This window comes from Mastigoproctus giganteus, chromosome 11 (assembly GCF_048544385.1).
Source record: "Mastigoproctus giganteus isolate SK-2022 chromosome 11, ASM4854438v1, whole genome shotgun sequence".
Taxonomy (NCBI): domain Eukaryota; kingdom Metazoa; phylum Arthropoda; class Arachnida; order Uropygi; family Thelyphonidae; genus Mastigoproctus; species Mastigoproctus giganteus.
The window spans coordinates 125,998,526-126,019,166 of NC_143585.1; the positions used below are offsets into that span (position 1 = coordinate 125,998,526).

At 37.6% G+C, this 20,641-nt stretch overlaps 1 protein-coding gene across 5 annotated transcripts in view; it reads left to right on the top strand.

The window, feature by feature from the left end:
• The window catches only part of LOC150078418 (actin-binding LIM protein 3-like), a 528,875-nt gene that overhangs the window by 276,129 nt on the left and 232,105 nt on the right, over window positions 1-20,641 (top strand). For all 5 annotated transcript variants that reach the window (XR_016547624.1, XM_090384937.1, XM_090384935.1 and 2 more), the window contains exon 7: window positions 10,467-10,557. Coding sequence is in view for 4 of the 5 variants with exons in the window: in XM_090384937.1 (XP_090241063.1) it covers window positions 10,467-10,557 (91 nt within the window). In the remaining variant the exon portion in view is untranslated. The remainder of the gene's footprint in view (window positions 1-10,466; window positions 10,558-20,641) is intronic.

Consider the following 20,641-nt stretch of genomic DNA (forward strand, 5'->3'; position numbering starts at 1 on the left):
TATATGCATAAGGGGATATAAATTGAAGGATGCTTTCAGCTGTAAGGAAGTTGACTCTTGGAACACACTTCCATCAAACTACTTACTTTCACATCTTGTGTTGTGGAAGTGAGTAGTTTCAATAAATTTAACCATTTTGTGCTCTCATCCACAGTTGTTACATGAGTAGTGGAAAAGAAACTGAATACCATGTGGGCATTTATGAAAATGTCTTCCCTTTTTTCCCCTAGTTACCAGTACTGTCTAGTTCGTAAAACCTTTCAAGTTAATAGTCACAGTAATTATTTTTTTAACAAATCATATTTATTTGATTTCATTCTGTTCTTTTTATGGAATTTATTTTAGCTTTAAGAAGTTTATAACACAGCTTTCAATAGAAAATTTGCCTTGAAATGTTGTTATTAAGTCAAATATATATAAAAGAAAGATTGTATAACTATAAAATTTCAAAAAACAATTCTTTATGAATAGTGCATATTCTTTTTTTTTTCCTTTTGTGCAAAGGTAAGAGGGTTTCCATAGCTTGTTTGTTTGTTTGTTATTTGGTTTTTAGGAGCATTAGCAACTAAGGCCATATTGCTCTGGGGATATGCGGTGGTCATTCCCTGACCTTTCCGCATCTTCCATATTTGGTGGGCACGGGCTTGAACCCCGGTCTAATCAAGAAGCGTGTGCTATGCACTGCTGCTCCTGCCCACCTGGCTACGGAGGCGCCTCCCATTTCCGTAGCCCAGTGGTCAGGAGCGGGAGTGCAGTAGCACACGCTCCTTGAGTAGACCGCGGTTCAAGCCCCTGACTGCTAAATACGGTTGATCTGCCAACCCGCACTGGACCAGCGTGGCGGATTATGGTCCATTTCCCTCAGCGTGAATTGTTGAGGAGGCTTCCATCCTGCAGTGGGTTGATAAAGGCTGCAGTTTTTTTTTTTTTTTTTTTTTAAGTGTGTGGAACCTAAAAGTTTGGTTTGACATTAGCTTTTGTTAGTTTATAATGTGACTGCCACTAGTTAAGTTTCCTTGGAGAGTGTTAGTAGATGAAATACCATCAAAGAAAGAATATGCAATTTCCCCTGCCCCCAAAAAAACATTCTTTGTGAGCAGCACCCATTTTGGTTTTTTTTCCACACAAAGCAAGAGAGTGTTCCTTGTTGTTGGGAATGGAGAATGTTTTCCACTTCTGTAAAGCAACTGTTGGTCTGGGTAAGTGAGAGATACCACATTGCCAGGGTCATGTAAAAGCTAATGTGCAGTATGTACAGACTCATCTCATGAGTAATAATAATGTAGTAATTTTCCACACTGCAGTTGTCACATTAAAAAAAAATCTATTTTTCAATTAATTTTATCTTTATTTGTAGTAGCTCAGAACAGAAAATGCAGACTTACTAACAGATATAATGTAGCAGCATTTGATCCTCTCTCTGTGATAATAGAGAATTTTTCCTTGACATTTTGTATCATTACATATCAAAGAATGATTTTGTAATAATACAGTTTTGAAACAAAAACCTGTTATGAATAGTGCACACTTTTTTTCTTTTGTATGCAAAGTAATGATGGAGGTGAAGATTTAGTTTTTAATGTGGCTGCCAATAGAGAATATTTTTTTCAAAATTTGTTCCAAGATCAAATACACATTCCAGAAGGGTTTCTGTAGTCATATCATTTTTGAAAAAGAAATCTATATGAGTAGCACAAACTTATTTTTTATTCAGTCATACTTGAAATTTTGTTAGTAGGTGTAATAAACACTGAAGAAGGAAAGTATAATATATAAATATATAAATGATTAGCATTAGCATTAGTAGAGGCATTTGATGCAAGAAAGCAAGCTTATGCAGCATCAGCCAAAAAAAAAAAAAAAAAAACCACTTCCACTTCACCCCTCTGTTCGTTCAAAATACCTGTCCAGCTGAGCCTTAAACTTATTTAGGCTATCAACCTCCACCACAAGGGATGGAAGTCTGTTCCACCAACCAACCACCCGCTGGCTAAAGGCAAATTTCCGCACGTCTATCCTACATCTGTCTTTCCTCAATTTGAATTTATGCCCTCTCAGGTGATTATTCTGAGCTAGAGGAAGAATCCCATCAGCATTGAGCATGCTTAAACCATTCAAGGCTTTATACACCTCTATCAGATCACCTCGCTGGTGCCTAGTCTCCAGACACTGTAATTTGCAAAACTTAAGCCTTTCTTCGTAAGAGCACCCCTTTGTTCCATTCACTAATCTTGTTGCCCTTCTCTGTACTCGTTCCAGCAGCTCTACATCCTTCTTGAAATGAGGCCTCCAGACCTGTATACAGTACTCTAGGTGTGGCCTGACCATCGCCTTATACAATGGAATAATCACCTCCTTATCCCTGCTGGAAAAATTCCTGTATATCATTGACAATACTCCATGAGCTACTCTTGCAGCCCGTCTGCACTGCTCAGAGAACTTCATATCTGCCTGCACAACCACCCCCAAGTCCCTTTCATTCTCTACCACTGTCAGTGTTGTACCATAGAGTTGATACGTTGCTCTGGGGTTGCTGTTTCCCATGTGTAGTACTTTACATTTGTCAATGTTAAACTTCATTTGCCACCTCTCAGCCCATCTGCTCAACCTTTCCAGATCCTGTTGCAGAAGCATAGTGTCAGTAGTCAGTATGATAGGAGGTTATGCTTTGGTATGGAGAGAGAGAACAGCAGGTAGTGTAATTAACCAACGGGTTAGCTAATGCATAGGCAATACTCTGTAACCTTTTTGGTGTCTCACGGTCTGGAAAACTTGTGCCCACCGATTGGTTATCGTAGGAGTATTTTTTCACTATTTCTTACGATTTTTCAAGATGCAAGATTACGTAGATAACTTATCCGAGCAAACCAGCTACTCTGTTGCATGGTACCTAGTTGCAAATCTATTACAGGCACCAGCCACAGATGCTTGAGAGGTTCCATTGCCAGTTTAATTAGGGTGGCACCCATTTACCTATTCCAGGAATAAACTAAAAAGGCTTTGTAGCATTTTGATACTTGATACAACGTTTTTCTGTTTTCTCATCAACTAATGGAGATTTGTAGAATTTTAAATGGGGAAATCAAAAAAAAAAAAAAAAAAAAAATTTTTTTTTTTATCAAGAGGTATTGTAAGTTTCAGCTCTCTGGATGGAGTATATGAATAGCATGAAATCGCTACAATTTTTATCTTTGTCTAATTCACCAATGTGGACTACCCAAAAGGTTTAAGGAAGAATTAGACAAATACAAATTACACTGGTCAACACGTAAAATGTTACGAAAACGAATATACCAAATATTGACTAATTTTATGCTGAACACGAAAATCACATTAAAATTTGTCAATTGGCTCTTGTTTTCGAATTACAGTTGGGATCAGTCTCATATTAGCGAGTTACTCTACATTATCAACTACAGCTCTTGGCAAAACACATGACAATACTGCAGTGATCAGCAACTGTTGCCTCGCTCTGCATCACATGATAAGTTGTTGCTTCAAATGTGTCTTCAACTCTATTGCAGTAATTCTCAAATACGGCTAGGTACTGGGTGATTTGTTCTCAGTCAATGGTTTTTCTCTGTGAGATTCCTACTTTTTGCACAGTATTTATGTTGTGTAAGATTAATATGCCCTGTAATTGTGCGAATAGTCCAGATGACCTGATACGTATGTAGAGAAGTCATGTTAGCTTAAAGAAATTATCCCTTAACTCGAGCCATAAAAAGGCTTACTTATTTTACTTTGGGTGTAAAGTAGGCAACCAGAACAAAAACTGGGCTCCACACATATGCTGCACAACCTGTTCATAAAAACTTAATGCATGGGTGAATCGAAAGGGACATTTTATGCTTTTTGCAGTGCCCATGATGGAGGGCGTCAACAAATCGCGCCATGGACTGTTACTTCTGTATGGTGCCTCCTATTAGAAAAAGGATGACAATGAAAAAAAAGTGGACAGTGATGTACTCAAATATGCTATTTACAATTTGTCCCGTGCCTCGTGGTGAAGTACTACCTGTTCCTGAACCACCTAATTTTTTTTCTGTATGCTCTGATGATGAAGACTCAGATGAACATCAATTTGATATACATGAAGAAGTACAGCAGCCATTTGCATCAAGGGCTCCACCATTTTTTTCAAACCTTTATTCTTCTGTGAGCCACACAAGATCACAGAAAGTGAGCTTAATGATCTCATCAGGGATCACGACTACAACAGTGGAATCTTTTAGATCAGTGTTTCCCAACCTTTTTCGAGTCACAACTCCCTTTTATAATAGCCAAGTAACCTGTGACCCCTGCCACATTTGCATAAAAAGGCATTTTTAATAGGGTAAAGAAACACATTAAAAACAGATTTTTCAGAATATAATTCTAACCTAATATTTAATGTAATGGTTGTACTTGCATCTGGGCAACCAGCTTCAAAATTTGTGGCTGAGTGTTTGTTAAAGCCAACCTCATGTCATCCTTAACATTCAGTCTGTTTCTTGCCTTTGTTTTGATATGAAGAAGCATTGAAAATCCACTCTCGCAGAGATATGTAGAGGCAAATGGAAGAGGTAAAACTCAAAAGGCAAGCATGGTGACATTTGGATATGGCTGAAAGCACACCAGAACTGAGTCAGCAATTTTTCATAAAACAAATTACGTGCCGAGGAATCATTCTACAGATCCAAGAATTCATCCTGTACTTCATTGGGAATGCTGGCTACATTCAGGAAAACAGAGAATGGGTTTAGTACCAGTGCAGCTTCTTCTTCTGTAAACTCAGGGAAGTACCTGAAATTCCTTTTCAAGGGATTCAAGGTGCCCAGTAATCTCCTCCTTCAGATTCTCATCCAGTTTACCTTCAGATTCCTGTACCACACTGCAGAAATTTTCAAACATGGCAATATTTCCAAGATTTACTTTCCGATGCCAGTTTTGCAGCTTGGATACAAATGCCTGAAGATTGCCTTGAAATTGGATAATGTGTGTGTCTTTTCCCTGAAGTTTCAGGGTCAGCTTATTTAGCTGGTCTAAAATGTCTGCTAAGTAAGCAACTCTTTTCTTCCAAGCTTCATTTTTTTTTTGGTGGTTGTTGGCGCATAGGCTTCTGTGGCCATAATGCACCTCCCAAGGTTTTTGCAGTACTTTGATCCAAGCCCGAGGCGGGAATCGAACCCACGACCTTTGGGTTGCCAGGCAGGCACTTTACCCACCCGGCTAGCCCGGTCGGCTCCAAGCTTCATCATTAAAGTAAGCCACAAGGTCATGTTTCCCTTGCACTTCCAGGAACAACTTGATTTCATCTTTCAACTCAAAGACACGATTGACAACAATTTCCTATTGACACCCAGCGTACAGCAGTGTCGAAGACACTACTGTACGCTGAACCTCGTGATCAGAATTCGTGTTCTTTAAACAGATGGGTGTTGAGGGCTTCAGATTGGTTGCAATCACAATTTTGATCAGAGAATCAAGTACCTCTTGCAGAGAAGCTGGAAGAGGTACTGATCTTTCACATATATGGACATATCTGAAATGTGCCTCTGAATAGTGTTATTGGACAGAGATATTTGCCGCATCTTTATCTCGCTGGTTTCCCCAAGAATTAAACTTCACCATCTTCAACATGCGAGGTTTGATGACTGTTTCTCCAATCGTGTAAGTTTTTTTGTTTGGCAATTTCCAATGCGACTTCATATGATGCTTGCACTGCTGCAGTGCTCTGTTGCTGAAAACTTCCTGTAGGATCAAGTCTCTGACATCTTAGACCAGTTTCATGGCATTGAAAGAACTCCAAATCCTTTTTAATATGTTCTGAATGCTTTGTATCTAAGTGATATTTCACTTTTTAAGGTTTCATAGATTCAGCACTCAGAATGACATTGTACAAAACACATTGTGGCTTCTCTATGCCATTGCTGATCAAGGTGGTAAAGCCAAATTTTAGATAGTCTTTTGAATATTTACGTTTTTTCTACATGGATATGGATTTAGCACAGACTGATGATGGCTTACTGATGCTCTTTAGATTTTAGAAAGTGCAAGCATTAGCTAACTCATGCTCGACAGCATGTGACTGGTTTCTATCATTGCGCCAACTAAAGGTGGTTCACTATTGGTGAACTAAGTTCGCACCAGGAGATTGGAGAAACCCTTGGTGCCATTTGACACTAAACACGCACTCTACATTGCCCATTGTGTACATTATTGAATTACATCATTGCAAACCTGGCAGCATCAGCAAAACATATGGGGTGAGCTTCAACTGCTTTAAGAGAGCAACTCACCTTTATTCGACAGTCTGTTATTCACACATCGAGACACCAATTAAAAATGAATTTTGATATTGAATTTTGCATCATAGTGAATATTTTTTTCAGTTTACTATTTGTAACATAGAATTTTATTCTAAGGATAACACTGCATTTGTATACAGGGTTATTCAAAATGAAGTCCGGGGTTTGAAATGTTTGAATTCGACCATTTTTTTGGTTTCCTGGTCGAATTTCCAACAATGAATGATGAAGACATTTCAACAGCAGCAGCAGCAGCAGCAGCAGCCAAGTTTCAGAAGATTTACTCAGATGACATTGAGCCTGGGTTTGAAATGTTTGAATGTTTTAAACCCCGGACTTCATTTTGAATAACCCTGTATTTTATTTTTAGGGAGTGAATCAAGGTCCGCTGCGGCGGAAATTTGAAATAATATTAAAGGCCCGCCATAGCAAATAATTAAAATAATATAAAATGTTTAATATGTATGAACATGGCGGGCTTTTAATATTTTTTAAGTATCCGCTGCGGTGGACCTTAAGTCACTTCCTTTCATTTATCAAAAATCAGTGTTACAACCAGCAGTAGAATGTTGCAATGTAGCCATATGCCATATTGAAATAAATAAGTGTCGAAAACCTTTGTGGTGAAATTTCCTATAAAAATAATTGAAACTAAAAATAACCACAGCAACCCCCCAGAAAACACTTTGTGACCCCCCTTGGGGGGGTTGCAACCCACAGATTGGGAACTCTGGTTCTAGATCATTCTGTGAAAGTGACAACATTTCTACTCAAAATAAAGACTATGATAAATTCTATCACAAAAGGTGAACTCACTGTTTGTAAAGATGTTGATGGTCTAATGGCAGCAATGAACATGAAGCACATTCCTGAAGAATGATGACTATTTATAGATGCTTCTAAGGTTGTTTCTTACACAGGGAAATATGCTGCCTTCAATACCTCTTGTGTATGCCATCCACAAAAAAGAAACATATGCAAACAGGAGAACATCCTCTTAGGTGTACACTATTGCAAGTATGAGTGGCAGATAAGTGGTGATTTAAAGATAATTGGCATTTTATTAGGACTACAAAAGGGTTACACTGTGTATTGTTGCTTTCTCTGCGAGTGGGATCATCATGCCAAGGATATGCACTGCAAGAAGAGGATTTGGCCTCAACGAAAATCATTAACACTTGGAATGAAGAACATTGCATTTGAGCCTCTGGTAGATCCAAATAGGCACCTCCGTAGCCAAGTGGGAAGGAGCAGCAGTGCGTAGCACACGCTTCTTGATTAGACCGGCGTTCGAGCCCGTCACCACCAAATACGGAGGATGCGGAAAGGTCAGGGAATGAATACCGCATATCCCGGAGCAATATGGCCTTAGTTGCTAATGCTCCTAAAAACCAAATAACTAACTAATTAACTAACTAAGATCCAAATAAAGTTTTGCCACTCCACATCAAACTGGGGCTCATGAAATGAAGTCCTGCATTCACATACTTGCAAGAGAAATTCCCAAGACTTAGTACAGAGAAGATTAAGGAAGGCGTTTTCATTGGTCCACAGTAAGGTCCACAACAACTTTTCAAAGACAAACTGTTCAAATGTGTCCTTAGTAATAGCGAGAAATCAGTGTGGAAAGCCTTTCTAAATGTTTCGATTGGTTTTGTAGGAAATGTTAAAGCTGACAACTACAGGCAGTTTGTGGAAGATCTCATTATTTCTTATGAAAAAGTGGAGTGCAGTAACACACTGAAGATGCATTTCTTGCACTCACACTTGGATTTCTTTCCTCCAAACTGTGGTGCTGTCAGCGACGAACATGATGAGTGCTTCCATAAAGACATCACAGCGATGGAACAAAGATACAAAAGCAAATGGAGTGCCACCATGTTGGCCGATAATTGTTGGATGGTGAAAAGGGATGCTCCCAAAGCTGAATAAAGCAAAAGGCAAAAAGATCTTGTGCTTGATACAGGTATTTTGTAGCTACATCTTACTACCATATAAATTAAAACAAACCTTGTATAAATATAAAAAACTACTTTTTTAGAAAACAAGAGCCAATCTGCCATTTTAAGCACTATTTCCATGTTTAGTACCCCAAAATCTATAAAGTAAACTTACTTTCATGCCCATAATAAGATATGACCCAAAATTTGTTGTTCAGTGTTATTAAAGGAGTAGAGAAATGATTTGGGAAGTGTTTTTTTTTTTTTTTTTTTTTTTTGTTGTTGATACTCTGTGAGCTTGCTTCCTTTTATCATTTACTACTAATATACTAAAGCAGTTTGTGGCAAAGAAAGCTATACTCTGAAGTATGCTGTATTGTTGGTAAGAGGAGCAATTGAAGGGTGTTATTTAGCAGTACTCGTTGGATGACATGTACCATGTCAATGAAATATTCTGTTTTACAAGTTTATGCAAACATCCAAGATAGCACTTGTGTTGAAGGCAACAAAAATTCCATATAAAGGCTTACTCTGTTCTGCACTAATTTGACTGGCACAGACAAAATAAAAGCATTGGTTATCAGGAAGTATAAAAGGCCTCCTTTTTTCCACATAAATTTTGACTGCGTCCCTATATCACTGAGCGTGAGCTGAAATGCATGTTTTAAGGATACCTTCAGGGAGTTATCTGTTCTTACTTGTCATCTGTTGTCTAGAAGCATTATTTGAATTAAGTATTGGGAGGCCTTATCATTTGCTTTTGTTTATTTTTTATTATTTTTTATTTTTTCCCTCTCTTCTGTAATGTGGAGGATTTAGAGATTGAACAATAGCATGCTATAGGTTGCTGTGTTTGACATGGCTTTAGCAGTGCAGATGTCATAAAATAAATGACAAGTTTATTGTGATAAATTTTTGAAGAAAGCTGTAATGTGATACAAAAAAGGAAGAGAATCTTTCTTCTTCATACCACATTATTAATCTTCCTTTTTTTGAAGCAGAAGAGAGTTCTTTTGTTTCAAAGAAGGAAGGGAATTTATAGCTGATGATTGATGGCTTGGGCAGCTGAGGACTTTAAACATTCCAAAGCATATATGAACTCAGAAAATAAATGTGGTTTATGAACATAATACACTAACAAGGCAGTGAAAATATCCATTGTGTACGACAGAACACTTCTGTTAAAATGCTCAGGATCTCTGTTTGCTGGAGTCCTTGTTATTTGACATCTGAATTTTGAGGTATAAGAAGACTTGCTAACTTAGTTTGGGTGAGAAGGTAAAAGGTTTTTAACTTCATTGGAACTGGTGATGAAATGTGGATTTAACATGATTCAGAACCCAAGCAGGAGTTAGCTGAGTTAGCATTCAGATTCATCACAACAAGACAAATAGCCTGAATTTTTTGATTCTGGATCTATTCTTATGCACTTTTTACCATATAGGATAACTCTAAATAAGAAAGCATATGTTAAAGCATTTTGTGAAAAGCTCCATGTGATTTTCAAAAAAACATGCTGTGCCTTACATATTAAAAATGGTTTTTACATCATGACTATATCGACTCTACAGTGCTGTTGTTGTGCATGCTCAATCAGAACTATTCATGCAGAGGTGTTGTGGCAACTTCCTTTATCCCTTGACTTCACATCATATGATTTCTTCTTATTCCTGAGGTTGAAAGAAGTGTTACTAGGCTGGAATTTTGTTTTGGATAAGGAAGCTCAGGTTACCACAACTGGAGTGCTGCAAGGTAAATCAAAAAACAGCTCGCAAAAGACTTCTGAGAGTTGGAATATGTCAGTGACATAAATGTATCCAATTTTAGGAATGTGAAAGAATAAAATTAATCATGGACCTTGACAATGACAAAGTCCATAGTTAATTTCAATATATGATAACTTCAGTCTATCATTGAAATGAGTAGTTCTTGTATTAATCAATTAAATTTTTCCCCTTATGAAATTTACATATACTTTGACATTTTATCATATTTTATAATGTATCCTTGTGATTGCACTCACGAGATACCTCTAGTGACTGCCATCGTACTCTTGTCATATTTTGAAGTAGGACAATTAAATTATGAAATACTAAATAAAAATACAACAGATTTATACCATACATAAAATATTTAAAGGTTTTAACAATCTTTTGCATTTCATTAAAAGTGAAGTTTGAAATAAACTAATACATAAAAGAAGCTTGTAAAAAAACCATTGGGTTTATTTTTTAAGGCAGGAGATTGTCATCACTTTCATCCAACCTGTGCTCGCTGTTCGAAATGTGGAGATCCTTTTGGTGATGGTGAAGAAATGTATCTGCAGGGTAAAAAATTATAGTTTAATTTTTGTTGTCACTTTGTTTCAGTTAAAATTTAGAAATCACCTACAAAATGGGAAAATGTTATTTTTAGATCAGTTTAGAAATGTGTACTCTTCTTGATTACAGTTCATACTTGTATACAATTTTTGTTTAGCATTACAAGAATGATGTGAAATGAGAGGATCTGCATGCTTTTCTATTTGTCTTTTCCTTGGTTAGATTATTGTTCTTAATTTTCCAACCGTAATGTTTGCTCAGATTGTGTGAGCAAAATTATTCTTATAGGGATGAAATTTTTTATTTTCCATTCCACCCTGAAATCTCATTCTTTATCTAAACCTTGGTTTTTCCCAATAAATATAAGGCTGTTCAAGGTAAAAACATATTGCATTCAATTCGCATCTAAATATTCAGCTTCATTTTCTTGACTCATTCTGTATTAAAGCTCATAGCAATTGTAAAAAAAGTTATTAATCAATCCAAATTTGATTTTAATATGCTAAGAGGAAACATGCTTCTTGTCTACATGTTAGTTGAGTCATAGTCTAAAGCTGTTGGCCACAACTGTCCATCTGTGCTTCCACCTCTTTTACAACATGATGGCTCTGTTGCAACCTCAATTAGGTGTCTTATTAACATACTACTTTGCTTGTAACTCTTGCATACAAATCCTGATAAATGCCCCCTGTGGTCTTCCACCAAAAGGAAATTAGAAGAATCCTAAACAATTCGAGCCTAAGTCTCCATGTTTTGATTGTCCTTCTTGACTCATTTTGAAAAACTGTGAAGTGTGTTTCTTTGCATGTAACCAGTCAGTTTCTTAAAAGGGGGACAAATCCCTCTCATCTGGTTATTGTCCCATTGCTCTACCCTTTCCAAAGTAATGGAGGACTTCATGATCTGCTGACTCTTATTGATACTTTGGAACTTTCCACTTGATCAATAATCACCAATATGGATTCCATCAGTGTCAATCCATTGCTTATATATTGACTTATGTTACTCATCTTTGAACAGATTCGATGGAAAAATTTGGTGAAATTCTAGCAGTTGCTCTTGACTTTTCCAAAGCTTTTGATCATGTTTGCATAAAGGTCCTCTAAATAAGCTTCCATCTTATGGTTTGCTTTCTGCTTCTTTTCGACTGGGTAGTCAGTTTTCTTTCTTTCTGTGGTTGAGGCTCTTTGTCTTCTAATTTTTCAGCCAATATTGGTGTTCCCTGTGATTCTATTTCTTTTTCACACTCTTTTTCCCTTGTGTATTACTGACCTTCTTCGAGGGACGCAAAGTTCCGTAGGTTTTCTGGTTATAGTTTGTGAAACATTGTGCTATACAAACAGTTACCGATTGGTCAGAAGTGGGAGTGCTGTAGCACATGCTGTTTGAGTAGACTGGGGTTCAAGCCCCTGACTGCTAAATACGGTCGATCTGCCAACCCATCTGGATCAGCATGGCAGATTATGAATTGTTGAGGAGGCTTCCATCCCGCAATGGGTTGATAATGGCTGCAGTTTGCCTTTACCTTTTAACCCTTAAATACTGATATCCAGTTAATTCTCAAATATGGTGAAGAAGACTTATTTAACTTTAGTCCTGAAACTTATTCCTGTCTTGGTTTTAGCAAAAAAGAGAAAAAAAGTCTACTGCTCCTATGCTGATCTTTGACAACACCCTGATTTCTAAACAAGGTTGTAACATAAGTGGAGAGAGATGGGAGGTGATATTGTAGAGAGGGGATATTGTTATGTGTATCAGCAATACTGTTTTTTGGGGTAAAAAATTGATTTTAAAATGTCTCCTAATCCTCTCTTCATTTACATTACAATTCAAACTGGTGCCCACTATAATCCAAGTGTACCCATTGGGCTCGCTGTTATCGTATGTTTACTTTAGAATGCAGAGTTATCGCTGTTATCGTATGTTTACTTTAGAATGACCATAGATTTACTGATATATTAGGAATAATTTTTTTTTACATAGCTGTTAATAAAAGAAAATTATCAAAACGGTTGGCATAATAATTTACTTATTTATAAATTATCTAAATGATATATTTTTATTTAAATCTCATCAGTATATAGCACATATTTTGTTATACTGGAATATGATGTTTATTTAGATGAAGTTCCAGGACACTGTTCCCCCTCACCCCCCCCACACAAAACCTTTACATAGATATTCTGGGACTTTACTTAGTTATTTGAGTTATTTGGTAATGTTGAGAAAAACGGCAAGTTAGTGTAAGAATTTGAGTGAAATTTTGCCCGGTTATGAGAGGAGGGAGTTCATGTGAAGAGACTGCGCAAGGCTCATGGGATAGCATTTTTCTCAGTGTAATCTGTATTTTATTAGAAGAAGAGACTGATTTGTACTGATAGGACCTTGAATAGAAATGGTAAAGAATATTAATAAGAAATGCTAATGAGACAGTTTGAAAGTTCAGAAAATTGCTAATTTTGATGAGGAGGAACACATAGACTAATAATTCATTGACGACCATAAGGAAAGGTGAAATTTATTCTTGTACTGTTTCTGTTGGGATATCCAGTAACCTGTAGCAATAGGGGGAGACAATTAAAAGGCCTCTTGGAGTTCTGCACTAGATGTCTACCTAATAAGCTGAGTGGCCAATTTATTAGGTGTGTCCCATCATCCAAGGAATCAATCACTGCACCATATTTCAGATACCAAAGGATAGTTTTCTCGTGTGTGTGTGTGTGAGTGGGTGAGCACATTTACAGTGTTCTCCCCAGAAAACTTTGCCAGTTGGGTGGCATTATGAAGTAGCTGGGTGGGGAAGTGTAATACTTCGCAATATTATAAAATTTTCTGTTATTTATAAATATGACTTAAGCAATCCAGAGCAAAAATTAATTGCATAATTTAACATTATATGCCCCTGTCGCACTGACATCGATTGCATAGTATGTTCGAATTAATATTGATTGAGATCAGTATTATATGGTACTGCAAGAATCACTTAAATTTTAGCCGGGCAGTCAGTTAAATTCACCGGGCGCTGCACCCATTTAATAGGTCCTGGAGAGAACACTGCATTTAGATAAGTGATTGGCCCACCAGTGCAGCATAAGTTACTTTCAGCATGATATGATAGTTAGTACCAGACTTGGCGGTGCAAGTATCATGGACACTGGTCCCCAGCTCGACCAGTGTTACATTCTTATTACATTCGCTGTCCTGAATGTAACAAGAATGGTCCGTCATACAGAAAACATTAAGAAATACATACGGAGAAAGGCCCCACCAATAGAAATCCTGTGACAATGTAGTACAGTACTAGTGCAGAGGGATATATTGGAATTCACTACACATTAGACTCCCCCCCCCACTCTCACTGATGGAGTATAGAAGCAGACAAACTCATCAGGTTCCACTTTTGTCAGCTAAAAACAAGTGCTATGGGTATAGTGAACTTAGGAACAGATGGTTCTATTTGTTCCATGCTGATGGTAGGACAAATGTATGGCATCTATAGTATGAATCAATGGCCTCATCATGCCATGTTTAAAAATGGCAGACTGGTGTTGGAAGTAAGTGCGATGTTGTGGGGGGAATGTTTTCATGTGGAATTTTAGGTGTTCTTGTTGGTGGTTAATGTTTGAATGTCACAGCCTACTTGAACATTTTTTAAGAGATGTATCCCTTTTGACACTGTTGCGCATGGAAGATTACTGTACAAATTGGAGCAGTATGGTATTAAGGGTAGATGCTACAATGGATAAAAGGGTGGTTGAGTGGGAGAAGACAGAGAGTGGTAATCAATGGACTCTGCTCTTGGTGGACTAATATTATTAGTGGAGCCCAACAGGGTTTGGTGTTGGTACCACTGTTGTTGTGTATATTTATCAATGATATTGATGAAAGTATATCAGGTTTAATGTCGAAGTTTGCAGATAATACAAAAGTTAACAAGGTTGTTAATGACAGTAATGGCAGTGGGTGCTACTGCAACAGGATCTAGAAAATTTTGGCAAATGGGCTGAGAAGTGGCAACTGAAGTTTGACAAATGCAAAGTACTGCATATGGGTAGAAGTAACTCAGAGAAATGTACCAACTGTGTGGTACTACAGTTAGGGTGGTAGAAAATAAAAAAGATCTGGGAGTAATTTTGCATTCAGTTATGAAGTTTTCTCAGCAATGCAGACAGGCTGCCAGAGCAGGTCATGGGTATTGTCAATGATGTACAAGAATTTTGCTAGTAGGGAAAAGGAGGTGATTATCCTTTTGTATAAGGCAATGATCAGGCCACACCTTGAGAACTGCATACAAGTCTGGAGGCCTCATTTTAGGAAGGATGTAGAGTTGCTTGAGCATGTACAGAGAAGGGCAACAAGATTGATAAGGGGAATGATGGGGTCCTCTTACCAAGAAAGGCTTAAGTTTTGCAAATTGCAGTGGCTGGAGACTAGGTACCTGCAAGGTGATCTGATTGAGGTGTATAAGGCCTTAAATGGGTTGAGCACACTGAATTCTGATGGGATTCTTTCACTTGCTCAGATTATGAACCTGAGGGGGCATAAATTCAAATTAAGGAAAGACAGTTGTAGAATAGATGTGCGGAAATTTGCCTTTAGCCAGTGGGTGGTTAATTTCTGGAACAAACTTCCATCTTCGTTGTGGAAGTTGATAGCTTAGATAAATTCAAGGAGGAACTGGACAAAACTAGATGTGTGAAATTGTTTTTTTTTTTTTTTTTTTTTTTGGCCGATACTACATAAGCTCATGCGCTTGCTTTCTTGCATCACATGCCTCCATTATTACTATAACACACACACACACACACACACACACACACACACACACACACACACACACACACACACACACACACACACACACACAGTGCATAGCACACACTTCTTGATTAGACCGGGCTTCAAGCCCGTGACCACCAAATACAGAGGATGCGGAAAGGTCAGGGAATGATCACCGCATATCCCTGGAGCAATATGTAGTTGCTAATGCTCCTAAAAACCAAATAACACACACACACACACACTGTTTCTAACATAAGCTTTCTCTCTGGATGGGAAAACAGGCCGGCTTGTTCGAGTTTGTCATAGTCAGTAGATGTCAGTCCAGTAGGTGTGCTTATCTATGTAGGGAGGGGTGTTGCAGTCTGTTTTTTCATTTTCATTGCATGGTTGCTTCTCCTGGTCCCAAAAACGTTTTGAGCAAATTCAAAGAAGATTTTGTAATGCACTTCATCGGAGATGAGTTGTTGCTGATCTCTGCAGTGTACAGTATTAGTCCAATCTTGGACATACATCTACATCTGTGAGGATGGCAGTTGGGGCAGTCATAAATAACATAGGCCCAGTCTTCATCAGCTCCACAGGTACATTTGGGATCTGGGGTAAAACCCGGTTTAGACAACTCTGAATTCAGGGAATTATGCCCTGTTAGCAAAAATGTGGCATAAAGCTCTGGGGAAAACCAGGGATGCAGTTTGGGAGGAAACTAGGGTTATCTGTGGCAGGAACCTCCTAGTGATTTCCCCTTTGAGTGTCAGGTCCAATTGACTTTGCCATTGGTTGTAGTGTGTGGCCAGTATTCTTTTTATTTCCTGTTTGGTATCAGCCTCAAGGACTATTGTAATCGGTAGGTTGTTGAGGATTTGTTTCTTGAATTTATAGTTGAGGCTTCTTTTGTTAACTTCTTTGGTCGAGTGGCAGTGACCCTGTCAATACTTGCAAAGCAAGTTTATTGACAGTGCGATGTATTGGCAATGTGATGGTAAGTAGTATAATTTGCTGTATGGACTCTAGCTTCTTTTTATTTTTGAGTAGCTATGTATTACTATGTGCCTGCCCTATAGGTGATAACTGGGAGGAAGAGATTGCCTTGTATATAAGGACAAGTGTCTTCCTTTTTAATCCCCAGTCAACATCACTGATTCTAGCAATCATACTCACTGCTTGATACCAGCATGGTTCCTGACTTTCTTGGCTAAATTAATGAGATGTGGGTAAAAAGTTAGCTTATTGTCAAATATTATACCTAAGTATTTCAGTTCCGTAACCAGGGTTATTGTTTAATCTGTTCAAGTTACCTTTCAATAGAATTGGCTTAGTTTTACTGCTAGATATTTTTAACATATTGTGATATTCTGGCTTATGTTACCCATTTTTGGACAAATTCAATAGAAACGTTCTGTGAAACACAAGCAGTTGCTCTTGACCTCTCAAAGGCTTTCGATTGTGTTTGGCATAAAGGGCTTCTAAACAAGCTTCCATCTTATGGTTTGCCAACTGTTTTTTGTAATTGGTTATCCAGTTTTCTCTCTGATCACTCACTGAGGGTGATGATAGATGGCTCTCTGTCTTCTAACTTCTTCACTAATGCTGGTGTCCCCCAAGGTTCAGTTCTTACCCCCACTCTTTTCCTCTTGTATATTAATGACCTTCTTCCATTGACTGGAAATCCTATCCATAGTTTTGCTGATGATTGCACATTACATTCCACTTTCCATTTTGAGAAACCTTGCCCTGCTCAATCAGCTTCAACTTCTCGAATATATGTTACCAATTCCTTAAATGCCGATCGTCAGGTAATTCTCCAGTGGGGTAGAGACAACTTGGTTGATTTCAATCCTTCTAAAACTCAGTCTTGTCTTATATCTCGCAAAAAGGATTCTTCTGCTCCTATGCTTATCTTTGGTGACACTCTGATTTTTAGGCAAGTTGATATATCTCTTTTGGGGATTACCCTGACTTCTAATCTCTCTTAGCAAGAGCACATTACAAATATTGCTTCCTCTGCATCCAAAAAACTTGGTTTTCTCTTTTGCTGTCAGCGTTACTTTTCTTCCAAACAGCTGTTCACTCTGTACAAATAGCAAATCTGCCCTACCATGGAATATTGTTCCCACATCTGGGGCAGTGCCCCCAAACCCACTCTCAGGCTTCTAGATTCCATTCAGAAGAGGGCAGTTAGGTTAATTAATGACTCATCTCTAACAGAGTCTCTCCACTCTGTCTCATAGACGTACTGTTTCTGCTGCATGCCTTTTCTACAGATACTTCCATGGGCACTGTTCTTCTGAATTGGCTTCTATAATTCCCACTCTCTCTTTCAAAACAGTCCGAACACATGCCGTCACCAGCCAGCATCCATTTACTGTCCAACTTGAAACTCACAGAACTTTTCATCTTCCTCATTTATTCATTCAACTGCCGTTTTCTGGAACAACCTTTCTTCATACGTATTTCCTGAAAATGACAGTCTACAGAAGTTCAAGTCTAATGTCAACAAATATCTTCTCTCACCTTCTGAACCTCCAACCCAAGCACAGTACTAAGTATTACAGGTTCTAATACATCTCATGTTTGGGGTTTTCATAAAAAAAAAATATATATATTTTGCCAATTCTGGAGAGTTTGATTACTAGATTGGCATGCTGTTTGTTGGCATGCCTTAACGACCTAGGACAAGGTCATCTTTAAATCCACCTTATCTGTCAGGTCTATGTCCATCCCCAGGAATTCATCCAGCATGAGGCTCCAGAAACAGGGACCCAGCACTGAACCCTGGGGTTTCGTGCTGTAACTTGTGTAACTTTTCTAGAAATGCCCTGGTATCTGGTTTTGACTGATACCTCTCTTTTTCTAATGTAATTTTGTATTATCTGGTACAGATTTTGTGATATTCTGGCATATTGTAGTCTGCAAAATATGCTGGGCCATAGGGCATCAAGGCCCCTGCAGATGCTATTGATATAGCAAGCATGTTAGTTTCTTCTACTGAAGATCATCAAAGACTCATTTACTTATGTAAACATGAAAAAGGGTTAAATCACATTGGTCCACTAGCTATGATCCTCTTTAGGTTGCTTCCAAACTGAATAAGTATTTTACATCTACAATAATGAAAGAAGAAATTTTTAGGCATAGGTATGCCAGAATTGTATCAAATTCAAACAGGGTGCTGAATGATTTTGTGATAACTGAGAGGAAACTGGAAGAGAAATTGTGGAGCTAAATGTAAAGAAGGCTCCTGTAATGGATAGGGTCTGTCCTTATGGTAAGAGAGGCAGCAAAACAGGTAAGCAGATCTTTAGCAAAGTTATGAGAGCATCCTTGCAATCAGGAGTGGGCCTTTTGGGCTGGAAATGTGCAAATGTTACCCCAAAACAGAAGTAATTACTACCTGTTTGACTTCTGTTCCATGAAAAATAATGGAATTACTGTTAAAAAAAAAAAATATAAATATATATATATATATATATATATATAAAGCATCCATAATATTACTGAGTTTAGGTTGTAAAGATGTAAAATTATAGTTAAAGTGTAATATATAGAACACCCAATTAATGCCATCAAACGATCGAACATTACATCGGACGTTATGTATATACTAAATAGATACGTTATAGTGTAAAGTTAATATCTTTAAAGTTTGAAAATCCATATAGCCATAGTCCTGCCATATCTCCAGTATACATGAAAACCAAAATATAAATCATATTAAGTAAATTAATAAAATAATAAAATAATAAGCCCAACACAGGAAAATTATTTTGCAAGGAACTTTGTCGAGGGCTAAACCCTTACAAAATAACCAATTTTGGTTTTCATGTATACTGGAGATATGGCAGGACTATGGCTATATGGATTTTCAAACTTTAAAGATATTAACTTTACACTATAACGTATCTATTTAGTATATATATATATATATATATATAATGCAGGACCTTTTAGACCAGAATGTAGTTACACTGCAGTCACATGGATTTTAAAGGATTATCAGATCAGATTGTTTGACCAATCTGATTTGATACTGTGATTCTGTAACACAGGAACTGGATGCAAAAAGAAATTTTAATATCATATACTCATATTTCAGAAAGTTTTTGATAGTGCATACTGCAAGAAGATCTAGATGCATTGGGCAGATGGATCGAGAAGTGGAAATTGCAGTTTAACATTGAAAAATGCAAGATACTGAATATTAGTAGCAGTTAATCCAAGATTAATGCAATAACTATTGGTACCATGCTAGGGGATATTGGAGAAAGAAAAACACTTAGGGATTATTGTGCAGTCAGATATGAAATTCTCTGAGCAGTGCAGATAGAGTGTCATGGCAGCTTGAGTTTTCTCAATGATATACAAAAATTTTGCTATTAGGGATAAGAAGGTGATTCTCCTGTTTGTATGAGGCAATGCTTAGGCCACATCATTTGTGGAAGGATTGGATCTGTGGAGCGGGAAGTGGTGCAGAGAAGAGCAGAAAGATTGTTGAAGGTAACTAAAGGGTGCTCTTATTAGTCAAGGCATCAGTACTGGTCTACAGAAATTATTATTATTATTATTATTATTAGCCATATGGTGCAAGGAAGCCTGAGGCTTATGCTGCACCAGCCAAAAAAAAAAAATTCCCGAGTTACCCTGAGAGAGAGAGAGAGAGAGAGAGAGAGAGAGATTGACAGAAGTAGAAAGGAATCACCAAGAAAGAGAAGAATGATGATATCCAGCCAGCTCAGGACCCTGGGTGTGCCAAGCCCATACTCACCAGTGTGAGCCCCTGGGATTTGCAGATCTGGAGACTAGGCACCTGTGAGGAGTTTTGATTCAGGTGCTTTATGCTTTGAATGGATTAAGCTCAATGCTGATGGAATCCTTCTTCTTGCTCAGACTACACACATTGAGGGAGCATAAATTCAAATTGAATAAGAATAGTTGCAGGATTGATGTGCAGAGTTCTGCATTCAGATAGCAGTTAGTTTATTATTAGAACAAACTTCATCTGGTGTGTAGAGGTGGATAGTTTAAATAAATTGAAGGAAGAACTGGGCAGATTCTTAGCTGTGAAGGACAGATGATATCAGAAGTGTTGGTTTTTCTCCCCTTTTTTCTTTTCTTTGCTTTTTTTTTTGTTTTTTTTCTTTTGATTTATCCGTAACTTTCGTGTCATCAGGAACAAGCAATAACTTGTTCCTGATGACACGAAAGACTACAAATTGGTGCAGTGCATCCTTAAGAAGTTAATGCTATGGATAAATCATTATACAGTCACTAATGCCATTATTTTCTTAGGAACAGAAGCCTAGCTTACAGT